The following is an 18185-nucleotide window of genomic DNA, read 5'->3' on the forward strand; positions in this document are numbered from 1 at the left end:
TCAAGTTAGTTTAAGAGTAGAAAAATCAAATACAAGAAAGATTTACCAAATACCTGCACTATGTTAGAAGCACTATATTATTCTATCCATTCTTAAAATAACTCTGCATGGAATAAGTGTTTATTCTTTTGGATGAAAAGTAGACTTAATACATTTTTAAGTTTCTGTAAGCTCCTTGAGGGAAGTATTAAGAATCTTTTTTGCTCACTGCCATATTTTTAGCTCCTAGCACAGTTTTATGATTCCAAGTAGGTAATAAATGATATGTGCTAACTAGTTTACCAAGTAATAGAGTTACAGAGCTAGTAGACAGTAGAGCTAGAATATTATCTCAGGTTTGTCAGATTTCAAACCTCAGTCAGTCTGTGTCCAGACTCCAGACCATAGTAGAGGCAGGTGATCTGCATTCTGCCTCCTCTCTCCCAATGCCAGGAGAGCTGAGATGGGATCCTGTATTCGGAAGAACGGCCTTCGTAGAAATTGATCATCTTACTGGCAGTAATACCAGAGCTCACAAAACCAGGTCCCCTCTGAGTCTCATAATAGCTTGTGTAACATTAGTCAAGTTCCTTTACCACTCAAAATTCAATGTTTGTACCATAAATATTTAATGATAAAGATTATAATAAATATTGTTAAACCCACAAGAATATTGTGATTAATTGTACCAAATATATCTGAAGTGTATAGCTATAAAATCAATAGTTATCATCGTTATTTGCTCAAGATAAAAGAATTGAGACTCAGGTCATACCCAGAAAAGTTAATTCCCTGCGGACATGAGGGCAAATGAAGCTGGGCCTCACAACAGTAGGCAAGGAAATGTCAGGGGATGTCTGGGGGGAAAGGTACTTCTATAACTGTGACATCCATTTTAAGCCACTCCTCTATGGTGTTGAGTTATGTGCTATTCCTTTAAGCCAGGATTGGTAGAGGCTGTAAAAATGTCTACTGAGTAGACCTCGGCCCTGGTGAACGGTTACGGCATGCCTCTGTTTATGAGTAAGTGGGTTTAAATGGCTGTTCATATGAAGACCTGGATTTATAAGTCAGAAGTGGCACCACAGTGCAGGCGCCTCCTAAAGAAGGTAGACAACACTGACTTGAATTTTCTCTAGTGCAAGTTTTAGAATACCTAACCATGCAATAAGGATAAAGTTTATAATTTGAAAGCTTCCATATTGTTTAGCTTTATGTGATTCAAAGAGAAGATAATAGAAAGGAGTTCACATAAAATGGAAAGGATTACTTAACTTTTCAGCCTAAAATATTTGATATACCAGGTCAATTTTTTATGTGCCCAACTAGGGGTATTAAGATATTTCTCAGACTTACCTAGAGATTGTGTGTGCGTGCGTGTGTTTGTTTCCGCTGAGCATCAACAACAAATAAAATAGCTCTCATGTTAAAATAATTTCTGAGCTAATGCCTGGTTGTTAACAATTTACTAGAACCAAAACTGGAGGGACAGATAGTGTGATGAAGGCAATTAACATGTTCAACCACTTAATATTCATCATGCACTATGCTAGATTCACATATGCTACTTATTCAATCCTCAAAAGAACCGGATGAGTGAGGTATTTTTATAACTTAAAAAACCTAACAAACTCATCCTGAGATAAATAATGAGAAAAGCACTTGTTTAAAGTGACAAGTCTTTGTCCCATATCACAAATGTCACATATGCCCAAGAATGTGAATGTTTAAGTACTGCATCAGTATATGAATTAAAGAAACACTTTGAAATTTTTTGACAAAATTTATTTATATTATGTATGGTTTTATAATTCTACTTTCTTTTTGTTAAAAGAGCACTACCTTATATTATAGTGGTTTGTTACATATAATTGTTAAATCAGGGGAACTTTGGAGAAAACTTTTATCCATTCTCATAATGACAGCAGAATGCAATCCAATTTGAAACTTAGAACATGGGCCAGATTTGGAATTGCATCATTCATGAACTACAGCAGATTTCATAATCAATTAAAAACCAAAAGTGAGTGAAAGAGGCTGAAAATTCATTTCAGTTGCTTGATACATTGTAGTACGCTGAGACCTCCCAAGCACTGGCAAATATAACTGTGTCCCCTTTCCTTTGCTATAATTGCCATTGGCATATGAAATAGTGTCTGCACGACACCATTTTTATCTTAGTGCAAAACAAGGGTAATTAGTAAGAAACTTTAAATTATGAAAAAGGAACATACATATAGACTTCAGCTTGCCAGGGTTTATTGAGATTCAGTGAACATTATATACTGAGTTGTATAGAAATTGTCTTGCTTACTTACTGAATATTTATATGTTTTATAAAATATCCAAAGGTATGTAATTTCTTACATATTTGTGTTATCAATACAAAGATGTTTAAATGAACAAGTACATACTCTTTTATGAGTATATTCACATGTTTCTATAAAATCACTTTTCTGCATATGTTCACATTATTTTGATGTTGTTGTTTTTTCCCCTATTTTGATTTGAAAGTTATATGACAAAAACAATTTTCCTTTAATGAAAAGTTTAGTTTTTTGTTCTGTGTATTAAAGATTAAACAAAGTAGTAAACACTAACAAACAAATGATTGCTTAGTTTGAGAAATCAGATTTGGGGAGGGAGTTTTCTTTCAAATGCAAATACTTACTATATTAAAATCATTTTGATTACAAAAATATGTAAACCAAAAAATTCACAATAAGTGATAGAGTTAAGGAGTCAGCTGATTTTCCCTAAGTGTGGTAAAAAATAAAGACTAAAACATGCAAAGTTGTTTTTTAAGCAAACAAAAACTTCGGTTATACATACATTCTAAAAGGTACCTTAAGAAATAAAATTCTAACTCATATTTATTGCAGCTTAAGGCACACATATGACCTTTTCCTCTTACTTCTATTAATATATGTGGGCAAAAGCTGCTAAATCTTAGAGCAAAGATGGAAAGGAAAGGGACTAGTATAAATAACTGAGGCAACATTAAGCATCACACAAAGAAACTAATTAAAGGTCTTACCATGGGCTATGGGTGCTAAAAGCATCATGAAGACTAGTAGCTGTGATGGCCACATGGTTGTGAAGTCAGGCGTGAGTGCCTCGAGAGTGAATGTTTCACACGCGAATCACAGTAAGTGTTTCTGGTTCCTCTTCTGTACTCCAAGACCGATGATTAAAAAGAAAAAGTAAAAACCCAAAAAGAAATATTCCTCAAAACAGAAATACCAATATCCCAAATTCGAATCCTGCAAACAAGAAAAAAAAAAGTTATCAAATACAGGTTTTCTGAACTCTTTTGAAAGTTTATTTCCTGACTAAAATATATCTTTTACCTCATCATTTCATTTTAATGAGTACAGGATTCATATATAAAAATGAGTAACCTAAAGGACAATATTTATGCATGTATCATCAGTATTTAATCCCTAGACCTCAAACAAACTGAAATAACTAATTCAGTATTACTGGAAAAAATAATACAAATATACTATGTTATTTTTATAATAATTAACTAAGTTTAGCACTTACTGTGTATAAAATATTTCCCACAAATACAACTTTTATTAACTTTACTATAAAAATTCATTCATTATCATTGCTGTGAGATTGAAATAAAAAGTTAAGTGTATGAGTTTTACCTTCATTTTAGCCCCTGATATTCATTCAGAAATTATTCTACATGTTACCTGCATTGCTATTCTAAACATCTTTGTAAGTAAACTTGTGAAGATCATAGATTTTTGTTAATTAATTATGCTCAAACATATTTAATTCATTCAACAGAGTTTTATAAAATACACACTAAACTGCAAAGCACTGGACTAGGAAAACAGAAAATGAATACTGAATAAAACATGCCACCTATTTTCCAGGATCTTACAGCTTAAGATGAACAATCTTGCTTAAAAGGGTTAAATACATTTATGGAGGACATTGAAAAAATCATGGTAGTGAATCAAACTGATAAAGCTGCTTCAGCTTATATATGCACAGATTTATCTTACAGAGCAAAAATATGAAGGGAACATGACCCACATTTTGATAATTCTGTCTTTCATGGTCAGCACCTTTAAAATTGATCAATCTCCAAAATTTACTGGAAACTCATACAACTTAACAAAAGGAAGATAAACAAGCCAATCAAAAAATGGGAAAAGGACCTAAATAGACACTTCTCGAAAGAGGACCTACAGAAACAGAGAGACATATGAAAACATGCTCAAAGTCACTAATCATCCGAGAGATGCAAATAAAAACAACAATGAGGTACCATCACACACCTGTCATAATGGCCATCATCAACAAATCAACAAACAAGTGCTGGCAAGGATGCGGAGAAAAGGAAACCTTCCTACACTGCTGGTGGGAATGCAGACTGGTGCAGCCACTGTGGAAAACATTAAGGAGTTTCCTCAAGAAGTTAAAAATGGAACTCCCATTTGACCCAATAATCCCACTTGTAGAAATATATCCCAAGAAATCAGAAACACCAATCAGAAAAGATATATGCACCCCTATGTTCATAGCAGCACAATTTACCATAGCTAAGATTTTGAAACAGCCTAAGTGCCCATCAGCAGATGAGTGGATTAAAAAACTGTGATTCATCTATACAATGGAATACTATGCTGCTATAAAAAGAAGGAACTTTCACCATTTGCAAACAGCATGGATGGACCTGGAGAGCATTATGCTAAGTGAAATAAGCCAGTCGGTCAAAGATAAATATCACATGATCTCACTCATTTATGGAATATAAATAACAATATAAACTGATGAACAAAAATAGATCCAGAGACAAGGTAACAATGAACAGACTGTCCAACCTCAGAGAGAAGGCGCGCGGGGGGGGGGGGGGGGGGGGCGCGGGGGGGGGGGCGGTGTAGAGATCAACCAAAGGACTTGTATGCATGCATATTAGCATAACTAATGGACACAGACACTGGGGTGTTGGGGGTTTGTCCTTCCTGGGGCATGGGAGTCACGGGGGGTGGGGATCAATCAGGGAAAAAGAAAACATATGTAATACTTTAAACAATAAAAAATGATCAATCAATAGAAACTGCATCTCTCTCTCTCTCTCTCTCTCTCTCTCTCTCTCTCTCTCTCTCTCTTTCTCTCTCTCTCTCTTTCTCTCTCTCTCATTGTATTCTGGTGATTAATATATATGTAATATAATTTCATATTTGAGTGTGAATTTAATTTTTTCTGGGAATGGACATTCAAAATAGAGATAGTTTACTGAAGATTGTATTATAATCCTCATTTTGCCAAAATAAATTCCAAAATACTCTGAAGTACTTGCCTTGGTTATAAGGCAAAATTGCACAAATTTATCTGAATTTTTGGCACTATTATTTATGGCATGATAACTATAACCTTGGGCTAGCCATTGAAGCCCTCAGGGCCTTGGTTTCCTATCAGTTAATAGGGGAAAGCATTACTACCTCATTCATATGGCTATATGAACATTAAATGAACTATAACTTGTAGCGTTTAGTTATATGAAATACATTAACATATGTATTGCCCAGAAGAGTGTCTGGCATGTAATAAGTGCTATATGTCTTTCATTAGTTTCAATTTTATCCTTTTAACATGACTGTGTAAGAAGCAAGATCATTTAGCTAAAGAATATTTCCTGAGTCACTAGTGTATAGATGGGTGCCAAAAATACTACATTTGGACATAACATATAAAAATTTTATGCTTAATCTCACAAATATTATAAAACAAAATGAAGCTTATAATAGACAATCTCATAGTATTTTCCTCTTACAAATAGGACAAGCATTGGTGGGAGGAAAATGTGGTTCAGATAAAACAGAAACTGTGGAAAGGGATCATGTGCAACGTTTTCATTTCATTTTCATTTATTCATACTTTCAGTTCCAAAAAACATTCAGAACTTGTCATAAGTGTATAATTCTTTTCTAAAATAAATTTTAAAAGAAATTGCTAATTTATTCTTTTCAAAATCATTTTTTAAAAATATTTTTTATTGATTTCAGAGAGGAAGGGAGAGGGGAGAGAGAGAGATAGAAAAATCAATGATGAGAGAGAATAATTGACTGGCTGCCTACTGGGGATAGAGCCAACAACTGGGGATAGGGCATGTCCCCAGGGACCTTTCATTTCACAGGCCTGTGCTTTATCCATTGAGACAAATGCGTTAGGGCTCAAAATTAATTTTTGAAAAGAGTCCAGAGGCATGGATGCACAGAAAAGACTGATAGACCTGAGAGGGGAGGGGAGGGGAGGGGAGGGAAGTAGGAACAGGAACAGGGAGGGGTTAGCCAAAGAACATATATGCATATATGCATAGCCCATGGACACAGCCAATAGTGTGGCGAAAATCTGGGTTAGGGTAGGAGCTGGGTGGAGGGGGCGCAAAGTGGGCGATATAGGGACATGTGTAATACTGTCAACAATATATAAAAACTAAAAAAATGAAATTATATTATTTAACTTGCACAAGATAATTAATGGATATTTTAAAAAGAATATATAAATTGATTGATAGATCAACGAGCAAACAATAAACCCCAACCTCAACATTCAGTTATTGTGTTTTTTTTCCTATGACCACTGGGTTTACGAGTGTCAAAAATTGGTATCGGTGAATGTGTGTACCGATACAAAAAAAAATACATAAATAAGAGAAATACATACAGAACTATTTAGCTACTGGAAAAAACTATGGTTAGCTATTCAGGTAAATTATTTATCTTTATTTCAAAAGTATATACTAAATTTCTTGAAAATGCAAATAAAGTAGAAGATGTTTTCTCACGCTGTAGTATAAAAAACACAACACAGGAAATGAAGTTACATAAAGACGAGAACAATTAACATTTTTTTAGTTACATGAAGAAGAAAATATTTCTTTAGCTTCTTGTGCCAACCAATGTTCTAGAAATTAAACAATTTTCTGGTTTAATTCTCAATAGAAATCTTTATTATGTATTTATTTTTAATCCTCACCAAGAATATGTTTTTTAATTGATTTTAGAGAAAAGGCCAAAAGAGAGAGAGAAACATGATGTGAGAGAAATATTGACCAGTTCCCTTCCATACATGCCCAGACCAGGGATCGAAACCACATCCTGGATATGTGCCATGACCAGAAATCAAACCTGCTACTTTTCTTTTTTTAAAATTTTGTTTTATTGCTTAAAGTATTACAAAGAGTATTACATATGTCTCCTTTTTCCGCCCCCTTGACATTCCCCCGGCCTCCCCTACCCCCCAGTGTCTTGTGTCCAGTGGTTATGCTTATATGCATGCATACAAGTCCTTCGGTTGATCTCTTATGGGATAATGCTCAACCAACTGAGCATCATCCCATTGCAATGGGCTCCATAGAAATCTTTAAAGCAGATAATGCCCTTATGCTTATTGAGGAAGAAAATCAGATCTGTTACTCAGTAAGAATTTTAAACCAAATATCTCACTTCAACATCAGTGTTCTTTCCTCTCTCTATAGTAGAAATACACAAGAAACTGCATCACAGTAATAGGCTTATTAGTCGTACAAAGGGAAGGAGACAATGTGGCAAGTTTCCGAAGTAGACTTAGGCTTTGCTTAAAGATGTTATTTGATTCTGAAAAGTGGAGAACCTTGACCAGCATAGGAGTAGAGGACAAAACAAAGAGAGAAAGAAAAAAAAGATAGGTTTAGAAAACCTAATTACACATTGTACCCTTTGGAGCTTTAGGGAAAATTATTTCCATAGTGAAATATGATTATTACTATTGTGAAGCCTGGCTTAAGTGAAAACTGAAATAGTACATTTTATAAGCTATATATTTTCACATTGATGAAGCAATGGGAGAAAGTTGTTTTATAAAAAGAATAAAAAAATATAGATCTATTATTTATAATAATGGTTATTTTAAAATTTTGCAGCAGGGCATAAAGGCACTTCTACTATGATATTCTACTTTTGATTTAGGCATAGGAATTTGTTTTCATGATTACTGTGTAAACAGAGGTGGAAAAGGGATTTGGAGGAGCAGAAGCTATTATTTGAGAAGGGTGACACATTCTCACACTCCAGCCTCACCTCCTGCCTACCTCCCATGCACAGCCACAAAATAATGTGCTACTTTGGGAGCATGTATAATGAAATTCCACCAATTAAACTATATGAATTTTAATAGATAAATGAAAGACAAGATTGCCCATAATCTACAGAAAGATACCTCCCTGAATACTAACATCAAAAACAAGAAAATTTTCTGGAATGATTTTTCCCCCAATTTATGTGTTGTCATTTACTTTATCAAACTAATCAGTATTCATATAAAAGGGATTTTCACTCAACTCACTTCTAAAACATAAGCTCTTCAAAAACACATAGAGAAAAACAACCAAGAAAAGGCATTAGAGACTCATTTAGTTACATATGACAAGATAATTACTTGTTAGGGGCAGAAATAGAATAATGGGGACCAGCTATAGTTATAAGAAATAATAGTCATGTTCTGTGAGATATTAATCATGCTCTGTTAACCGTGATTGTTAGGTTCTGATTAGAGAAAGCACATTCGAACCTGGCTGAGAGTTGTATGCTCTGGGACATGGGAACTAACCTCAGAATGCAGCCCATCCTCCTGTTCCAAGAACTGCCTATCATCATGGAAAGATGAACAACCTTGTTGCTAAAACATTCTGTTCCCAGAGGCAGTGGCCCTTTAGGACCTCAGCCCACATTGCCTGTAACCTGTAACCATTATATCATGCCTACTTCTCCATGCCTGCAATTCCTACTATCCCATGTAATCTTTGTCCTGCCACTCCCTAAGCAGCTGGCTTGGAGGAAGGGCAAGAGCAGATTTTCATGGATGACCTGCTGCCCTCCCATACTGCCAGCATTATTGGAATAAACGCTCATATATGATTCAACTCTGTCTCTGTTTAACTGGTTCAAGTAGTGATAGGCAGCTTGGACACATTGGTTGTCCAGTCCCATACTCATAAAAAAAGACTTACTAAAGATATAAAGCATTTAACAAGTCACTTTCAAAAAAAAAAAAAAAGAATTTCCATCTCCAAGAAATATGTGTTAGCCTTCTCTATGTACAAAGCTCTGTGCTAACACTATGGGACAAAATGGGGAGAGCGTGGCTATGGTTCTAAAATGTGTTCACCATTTTAAAACAACTTTCAGTGAAATATGAAAGCAAAAGGTATATTCACCAATAAATTACACTGCTGTGAAAAATGTGGTATGTGTTATGTTGAGGTGTTCTAAAATACAAACTAAAAAAACTGTCAGATTTTCTTTTGTGTATAACAGCAAGGGATTTTAAATCACGCTGACCTATGGTGTGGGGCAGGCATGCCTCTCTAAATCTCAGTTTCTTCAACAATAAGACAGAAAACAATATGCAGCTTGTAGGCGGATTTTGAGGATTAGAGAAAACATACTTCATTGCCTGGTGTAGAGACTGTCACATGAATGCACATGTCTATCAGTACATGTCTGTCTTTCACCAACTACCTTGGTTTCCTTTATTGCTTCAAAATGAAGGATAGACTGTAGGTCCCACTCACCCCTCTCACTTACTTGGGAACTAAAACAGGTGTCTAGGTATGTACACTCTCCCTGAGAATTCTCTAGATGAACAATTCATATGAAATGTGAGATTTTAGAAAGGAGTTTTAGTATGTCACTTTTGTTTAAAATATACTACATTACTTATGCTAATAATTTCCATTAATAAACAGGTTAATGTTTTCAAAACTATTCTCAAAAGATGGCATTTCTAAATCTTATCAAAGGTCATCACAATATGGCAATTGGTTTTAGCTGTTTCCCTGAGCAAAGCTTAGAAGGATAATATTTTTAGTATAGTCCTTGATTGGGACCTTGGAGTTTATATCCTCAAACCAAACTACCTAACTTCACTATTCTTCACAATATTCAAAATTAAAAAGAAAGGTTAATTAAACTATCCTATTTTACATCATTGATATTTAAGATAATTATGAAGCTCTGTGGTTTGAGTCAAATTGACTAATTAAATTTTTTTCCAAAAAATAAACAATTAAACAAATAAGAAACACACTAAAGACTTACATTAGAAGTGATTATAAATATTACATGGGTATTATCTGTATTCTACCAGTGATTTCTGTGTATTTTGAAATTAGAACAATTTTAAATTGCAGTCATTAACAAATCAAGTATTTATCACATTCTTTCCCATACATTACTTTTTTAGTGATATAAAATTTACACATAGGAACTCATGAAGTACGATAAAAGTGTCAAATAAATTTATGTAGTTACTAGAGGCCCGGTGCATAAAATTCATGCACTGGTGATGGTGGTGGTGAGGGGTGTCCCTCAGCCCAGCCTGCACTCTCTCCAATCTGGGACCTCTCATGGGATGTCTGACTGCCAGTTTAGGCCCGATCCCATAGGGCCTAAATCCGGGACTGCTGGCTCCCAACCACTTGCCTGCCTGCCAGCCTGATCACCCCCTAACTAGTCCCCTGCTGCCTGATCAACACCTAAATGCTCCCTTGCCAGCCCAATCGCCCCCAACTGCCCTCCCTTGCTGGCCCGATCACCACCAACTGCCCTTCCCTGCCGGCCCAGTCACCCCCAACTGCCCTTCCCTGCTGGCATGGTCACCCCTAACTGCCCTCTCCTGCTGGCCATCTTGTGGCTGTGGGCACCACCATCTTTGAGGGTGGGGCAGTCAATTAGCATACCCCCTCCTTATTGGCTGTGGGCACTGCCATATTTGAGGGTGGGTCAGTTAATTAGCATATTTCTTCCTTATTGGCTGTGAGCACCACCATTTTTGAGGGTGGGGCCATAAATTAGCATATTCCCTCCTTATTAGCTGTGGGTGCCACCATCTTTGTGATGGCATGAGGGTCAATTAGCATATTCCCACTTTATTAGATAGGATTACACTTTATAATTCATCACTACCTCAACAAGTAAAGCAAATATCTCTTATCATAACAGAGAATCTAGGTAATTATGATTTATGCGAACACAGCTCACTACATATATAAATAACACCCATCTAGAGTAACCAAAAAGAGCCAAGTATTTCTGAAAAATATTTAATAAGAATGGAAAATATATTTTACGTATAGTAATTATGCACGGATGCTTAAATCAGGGGATTTTAATGTTCATTATTGAAATTTAAGATGGCTATATTTCCATGATTTACATGTGCACAGTAATAAGCACATGCACTGCAATGCTTCATTGTCTATGCCCTGGGAAATGAAGGATGGAATATTTTGTCACAAAAATGTCTTTCCAAAGCAGTTCTATATGGAATACTCCTTCTGATCTGAATGGGAGATATATGATATATTATCTCTCAGGAAAAAGAAGAAAAATTAGATAACTATAATAGAAACTTTCTCTCATCTCCATGCTATAATATTTCAAAATATTTGGTGTGATGATCACCAGGTAGAAAAGCAAAATGAGCTTTAGACAAGTTTAGATTGAGTAAAATATATAATTTTTTTAAATGTTAGCTATAACTTACAATGTCTGAAACCCAGAAAAATGCCTTTTCTTTAATGCTTTCTTATTGTTTTCTAAAATAATTTGTATTAATTATTTTACATGTGAGTACATTTAAATATACTATGTAAGTATACTATGAAATTAAAAGAATGCTATTACTTTGGGTCCTACTACTGATCATACCATTAAAAAAATAAATACATATTTTCTTAACATTTTCACTCTAAAAAATAAAGTTTATTGTTTAAATAGGCTTATTTAAGTTTCTTATTATGATAACATTCAAGGTCCTTTCCTTTCAATATTTATGGATTTAAAACATTATATTACCTATTGAGTCTACTAGCAGTAAGTAGCTGAATGTTTTAGCAATGAATCCTTTTTTAAATAGTGGAAGATACCTTTAAATACTCATCATAGAGGGGATATTCTCAATCATCGTGTTTAATATTTTCAAGAAATACTGAATTCAAAACCACATGTGTTTCTGTGGTACAGTGTCCCAAGACATCATTATTTAACACAAACAATGTAAACTGGTGTTAACAAGTATATTAGATACTTATAGCATAATGGAAGAGAAGGAAATGGAGGCGGAGGAGAAGAGATAATATAGGAAATACAAATAATATAAATCCAAATATGATAAAGAATAGAGTTTAAAGAAATAGGTTAAATGACACAGCTTGGAAGATCTGGAAGACCTTAAAGAAAAGAATGATAACTGTGCTAGAATTTGAAGAATAAACATGATTTCGCTAACCTGTACTTGAAGGAGGAACATTTTGGGTTAAGGTTTTTTAATAAGAAAGGTGAAGAACTGGTAAAAAAAAAAAAAAATCCATTACAGAACTGCAATAGCTTTATCAGATCTACTGAGTAAGTGAGGAACAGCAGATGATCCATTGGGGCAGAACAGAAAGGATTTTGAAGGCTATACAAAGAAATCTGAATTCAAGTGGGTTAGTTTCAAACCTTGCCACTTGAAATATTTAAATAATATTTTATAGAAGTTAAGACAAAAAGGCATAGATATGCAAAAATCAATATAAGTGATGCCTTTTAAGATTGAGGATAAATATTTATAGTGAGTATATTCCAAAAAAATTATAACCCTCTAAATTTCCCCTAAATACTTGAACATATTATTCTTAATTTAATTTGTGTAAATTATCTTTGGCTTGAAATAAAGAGCCTGAGTTAATAGAGGTATTACATAAAATAGAGGTATTAAGTGAATCATTTTATTAATAAACTAAGGATATTTAGCTGGTACCTAACGTGACACTATACAAAAAAAAATAATGCAGGCTTTGCATTTTCATAATATGATAGTTTTGTCAGGGTTCCAAACTTGCATAACACTGTTTAACAGTTATTATGCTATTTGAGATCAAATATTGATTCCAGAGAATTATAACACTTATAGATACAATGGTATTGTTATCCATTTGGCAGTGTATTACTACCAAATAACAGACTATAATTGGACTACTTATCTGTACAGATACGTATTTTATAATACACTCAAGTAAAATACAACCTGGAAGATATTTCCTATACACTAAGTATGCTTTTGTCCTGTCCTAGAACTGGATGCGGCCATGTTTTTTAAAGTCCTTCATTTCTTCACAGATTTTTAAAAATTCTAAACCTTTGTCATTAAGTATTAAACATCAGATAAGTCACATCTATCAGAAGCATCATGTATATAAGGCGTGACATGAACTTTTGAATGAAAAAAGGTGTTTAATTTATCTCTCTTCAAGCTGTCTTCCATATGACCACAGGTACATTACGTAAATTTTCTATGCCATAATGGTCACATCTGAAATTAATACTTATTCCACAAGGTGGTTATAAGATACACATACATATATTATATGCATATCACCTATAAAGCGAGATTGGGCATTCATTAAGTGAGAACAATCCCTGTTCTCATTTAACAAAGGGTTATTTTTTAAAATATGTTTTTATTGATTTTGAGAGAGAGAGAAAGGAAGAGGGACAGAGAGACAGAAACATCAATGAGAGAGGAACATCATGGATTGGCTGCTTCCCCCCATCCCACTCTGGGGATCAAACGTGCAACCCAGGCATATGCCATGACCAGGAATCAAACCAGTGACCTCTTGGTTCCTGGGTCAACACTCAACCACTTAGCCACATGGGCTGGGCTAATGAAGGGTCTTATATTCAACAGTAGAGTTATAAATAGTGTATGTATTACATTTGTTAGTAAATGGGACAGAAGAACGCTTGAGAAGCATTTGTGAGCGGCTGGGTGAAAAAGGGAACAGATACAGAAGGTACATCATAAACACCATGCTTTTAGAGGATTAAATTGACTGTGGTCTACAGGAGAAAATGGAAAGGAAAGAAAAATACCTTAGGCTGATGGTGTTAGTAACAGTATTTGCCAGAGTGCACAGTCACTATAAGTTCAGATGGTGATTTAAAATATAAATTATTCGAAGAAAGGCAAGACAACAATTTTTCAAGTTGTAGAAATATAAGTTCTAGGTTTTGTTGAGGTGGAAGGAAAAATCAGGACAAAAAAAAACAGATGGAAAAAAAACAGAGGATAGGTACAAAAGATACAGGAAAATTTTAAGTCAAATTGGGACTAGGGAGAGTAGTTGAGGAAGAAAACTATATGTATACTAGAACTTTCACTCAAGCTACATTTTTCCTTCACTCTTCCCCTACTATCTCCTCCAAAACTTTCTGAGAGATGAGAGCAATAACCTATCTGTATCCAACTAATTTTTTAAAAGTGTTATTTACAATACTTTTCAGGCAATAAAATGTTAAATCTCTACACACTGTCAGAAACACTAACAAACAATATTTCTTATTGCTAAATAAATCACATATTCCCTTATACTTCAAAGATAATTTGATGCTACATTAAAAAACAAGTAATCTAGGAAGGTAATTTTAATAAGAAAATTATTTAGAGTAAAAGTATCATCTCATTGTCTTTCTAATAAGTGTCTATTAATGTTTAGGAACAAATTTGGATTTAATGAACATTGCTATTTTTGGCTTTAGGGCGTCATATCATTTAGCCATAAAATAGATTGATGTTTCACACAGGATCATTTTCTTATGAAGTGTCCTTGAGTCAACCTCTTTCAGGAGATCCCACCAAGCATTTGGTTGGAGTTTGTTTCCATAGGTTTTGAATAAGGTAATCTTTGCTGCCATTGATATTTTCAATATGAAATAAACCTCTGAGTTTGAAGTTAATCTAAGTATAAATAATTACAATAATGCACCTAGTTTGAAAAACAATTTGATTGCTTAAAATGAGATAATTAAAACTGAAACATGGATCGCATACACTGTATATGATTTGTAAAATAGATGTGATTTGAAAAATAGATCCCTTACTTTGGTCTTCAAATATCAAAATACTCATTAAACATCAATTTTTTATCATCATTATTAACTGTATGAAATAAGTATGAGTGCACAAAGGTATTACATAAAACTATATTAAAAATTAACAATTACTTTACAATATGTAATTTCTGACAATAATTAAGGACTGATTTCTATGTTCTTAGGGAAGTAGAAATTAGTAAGGGCAAGCAAGCTACCGTTAAATTCTGAATATAACAGATTTCTACTTCAAAGTAAGTAATTCCATTTATAAGAGGAATATATTAATCTATTCAAAATCTACAGAGCACTCGGCAAATAATAGTGCTCCTTATTACAACAGTTAACATTTATTTAGCTTTTACTGTATTAGGCACTGTTATAAGAAGTTCTCACATATTAACTCATTAAATTGATTCTACATATAAACATTATTACTAAACATAGAACAACTCCAAATAAGGGGGCTATTATTATTTATAACTGACAAATAAAGAAACTGAAGGACCAAGAGATTTAAAAAGCTTAGTGAGGTCACATAGCTACAAATAAAGGAGCCCAGATCTGCACCTAACAATGTAGAGCCCTGGTTTGGGCTTCCATTGATTTGATTGTACTGCTTTTCATCACTTCTATTCCATAGCACACCTACTATAAATTCAAACTTGTGTCCTCCCAGAATTCATATTTTGAATATTAACTCTCAATGTGATGGTATTTGCAGGTGATGCCTTTGGGAGGTGGTTAGATTAGGAGAGCTGAGCCTTCATGAATGGGATTAGTGGCCTTAAAAAAAGAGACCCCAGGGAGCTTTCTAGCCCCTTCCCACATGTGAGGATAAATCTAGAAGACTTCTGTCTACAATCCAGGAAGTGGCCTCACCAGAACCCAGCCACACTGGCAATCACATCTTGGACTTTCAGTCCCCAGAACTGTGAGAAATATTCTGTTGTTGATTGATCCAGAGTATGTACTTTTGTAACAACAATCTGCATGAGGACCAGACTGTATGTAAATGTAAGGAGCTTTTAGCTAGGTGTGATTAGTAGGTTAAATGGAGATGAAGATCTAGGGTATAGGTACACTCTAAAATATTCAAACAAACTTCAGATTGAGAGAATCATGCCATAAACAGCAGGTCTTCATTATCTTCCTTCCCTTCTTAATAATGCCTACCTAGCATCATATATGTGTTCTGTACACCTGAATATATACCAATAACCATTTTATTCATGCTTGTCTTGGCTAAGTGAGGGGCAAGACCTGACACTTCATTAGGACAGTTAACAGGACTGATGAATTTGGATGTTCTTAGGAGCCAAGAAAGTGCTTCTTAAATTATATAAAAAGTTGGAAACAACCAAGAAATAAAAAAAAAATATCTCACATATGACATTTTTAAAGGATTCAAAATCTACCTAATTCCAATCAGTGTGAATATTTTTGTTACAGATTTTTTTTTCCAAAAAGGAATTAAGATTATTTGAATGTTATTAATAAGGAAATATATCTTTGAAGTAGAATTATTTGTGACTTTATCATACTTATTTTAACTTCAAGAATCAAACTGACAAATGATCAATCAACCTAGCCTCAAAACTTTCTTTAATACTTGTTTGATTTTTAATATCTCCAGAGGCTTTGTGATTGGGATAGACTAGTACTGTCTATTTATTTTTCTTTTTAAGATTTTTATAACTGAAATTACCTTAGTACTGCATAATTGACAACCATGACAATATATTATATCTACTATAAGATTGTGTGATAAGTGAAGTTCCAGGGTTTGACTTAAAACCAACACAATCATATATTCTCCTGTAAAATTCTATAATTTATAATTATCATTCCCAATAGCACTACAGTTGAGATTGGTGAAAAAGTTATTTCCATAGCTGGGACAATAAACCTTAAATGTTAAATTAGATGACCAGAATCTTATCAAGCAACAATATGGTTTTAGGACACCGAACTCAGAATCACCTCATTTCCTAACCTGATTCTTCTGAAAACAATGACAAATGCTAAATAACTAACTTAAAAATAAACCCTAGAATGGAGAAACTACAAGAATAGAGGTAATAATGTCAAACTCATTCTATTTCAATTGGTTCAGGCAGATAAGGGGAAAATACTCATCTACTTACACTTTCTTTGAAGACTTTCCAAATCAAGAGGAACGCAGGGGAAGCTAAAGCCCATTATGAGCGAGAGGACTTATCCCAGGGCTTCACCATGGTGAGTTATCAAGACTGGTCAGTCCCATTCATCTCTTTCATACAAAAATTTGACTTTAAAACCCGGTATTCACATTTCTTAACAATGCCAATAGATATTTTTCAAACCCAGTTTAAACAAGTATTACTAAGAGATTATTATAAAATAGTGGAATTTTTTTTAAATGTATAGCAGACAAAGTCAAAAAATAATTCTTTTAGAATGTCCTTATAGAAAGAGGCTATCTATATATTTTAAATATTATGTTTTTCACATTATAATAGAAATGTGTTCTCTTTTGTGATAAAAGTATTGCAATATAGCTTTCCTGTATTTCATTCCTTGCAGTTAGTATATCAGTAGCAACCATGCAGGAAAGAAAATACACATGTTTTGAAATTATCTCATCTCAGCAGGGTGCACCTGGATAGGTCTCAAATTAAACATCTTCCTTAATGGCCCATTATGGAGTATCAGTGCCTAAAATACCCACCGGGAGTTAGAGACTATTACTGCCAAGGGAGAGTTTCTAAGGTGGTAGCATATGATGCAATATGTCTGCTGTAACTTTAGCCTGACTGCGAGTTTATTTAAATACATATTTATGGTTTTAAAATCAATACCTAGAACAATAAGGTTTAGAATAACCACAGCAACAAATTAAAAATATCAGTGAATCAATACATTTTTGTACTAATGCTTTGAAAATGAACATTTATAGGTAGCTACCAAATTATGAAAATGGTCATTTTGCAAAAATTAACTTTAAAGAAAGCTATTTAGAATCCAAAGTGTATTCTTCTCAGAGAAGAAAAACCTAAAGTCAATTTAATCTTTAGATTAAAGTGCATATAATATTTAAAACTAATCATCATCATTACAGCTATTTTCTCAGGGGTTTTTAATTGGTGCTAACACACTGAAAACATTCTCATTTTACATGCATTACTTGAATTTACCAACTTTCCTAATATGTAAAAGCCCAGGGTTGTAACAACTGGTCACAACCGAAGGCTGACCAACCCGGAAGTCCTTCAGTCAGTGCTGGGTTACGGTGGGGATCCAGCA

The 18185-nt window shown here is 34.0% G+C and overlaps 1 protein-coding gene across 1 annotated transcript in view; it reads right to left on the bottom strand.

Moving 5' to 3' along the window:
- ADGRL3 (adhesion G protein-coupled receptor L3) overlaps positions 1 to 18185 on the bottom strand; it is a 771395-nt gene that overhangs the window by 495144 nt on the left and 258066 nt on the right. The window contains exon 3 of the mRNA XM_081093223.1: positions 3017 to 3242. Coding sequence (XP_080949349.1) covers positions 3017 to 3071 — 55 coding nt within the window. The 5' untranslated portion in view covers positions 3072 to 3242. The remainder of the gene's footprint in view (positions 1 to 3016; positions 3243 to 18185) is intronic.

This window comes from Myotis nattereri, assembly GCF_964212035.1.
Source record: "Myotis nattereri genome assembly, chromosome: 1".
NCBI lineage: Eukaryota > Metazoa > Chordata > Mammalia > Chiroptera > Vespertilionidae > Myotis > Myotis nattereri.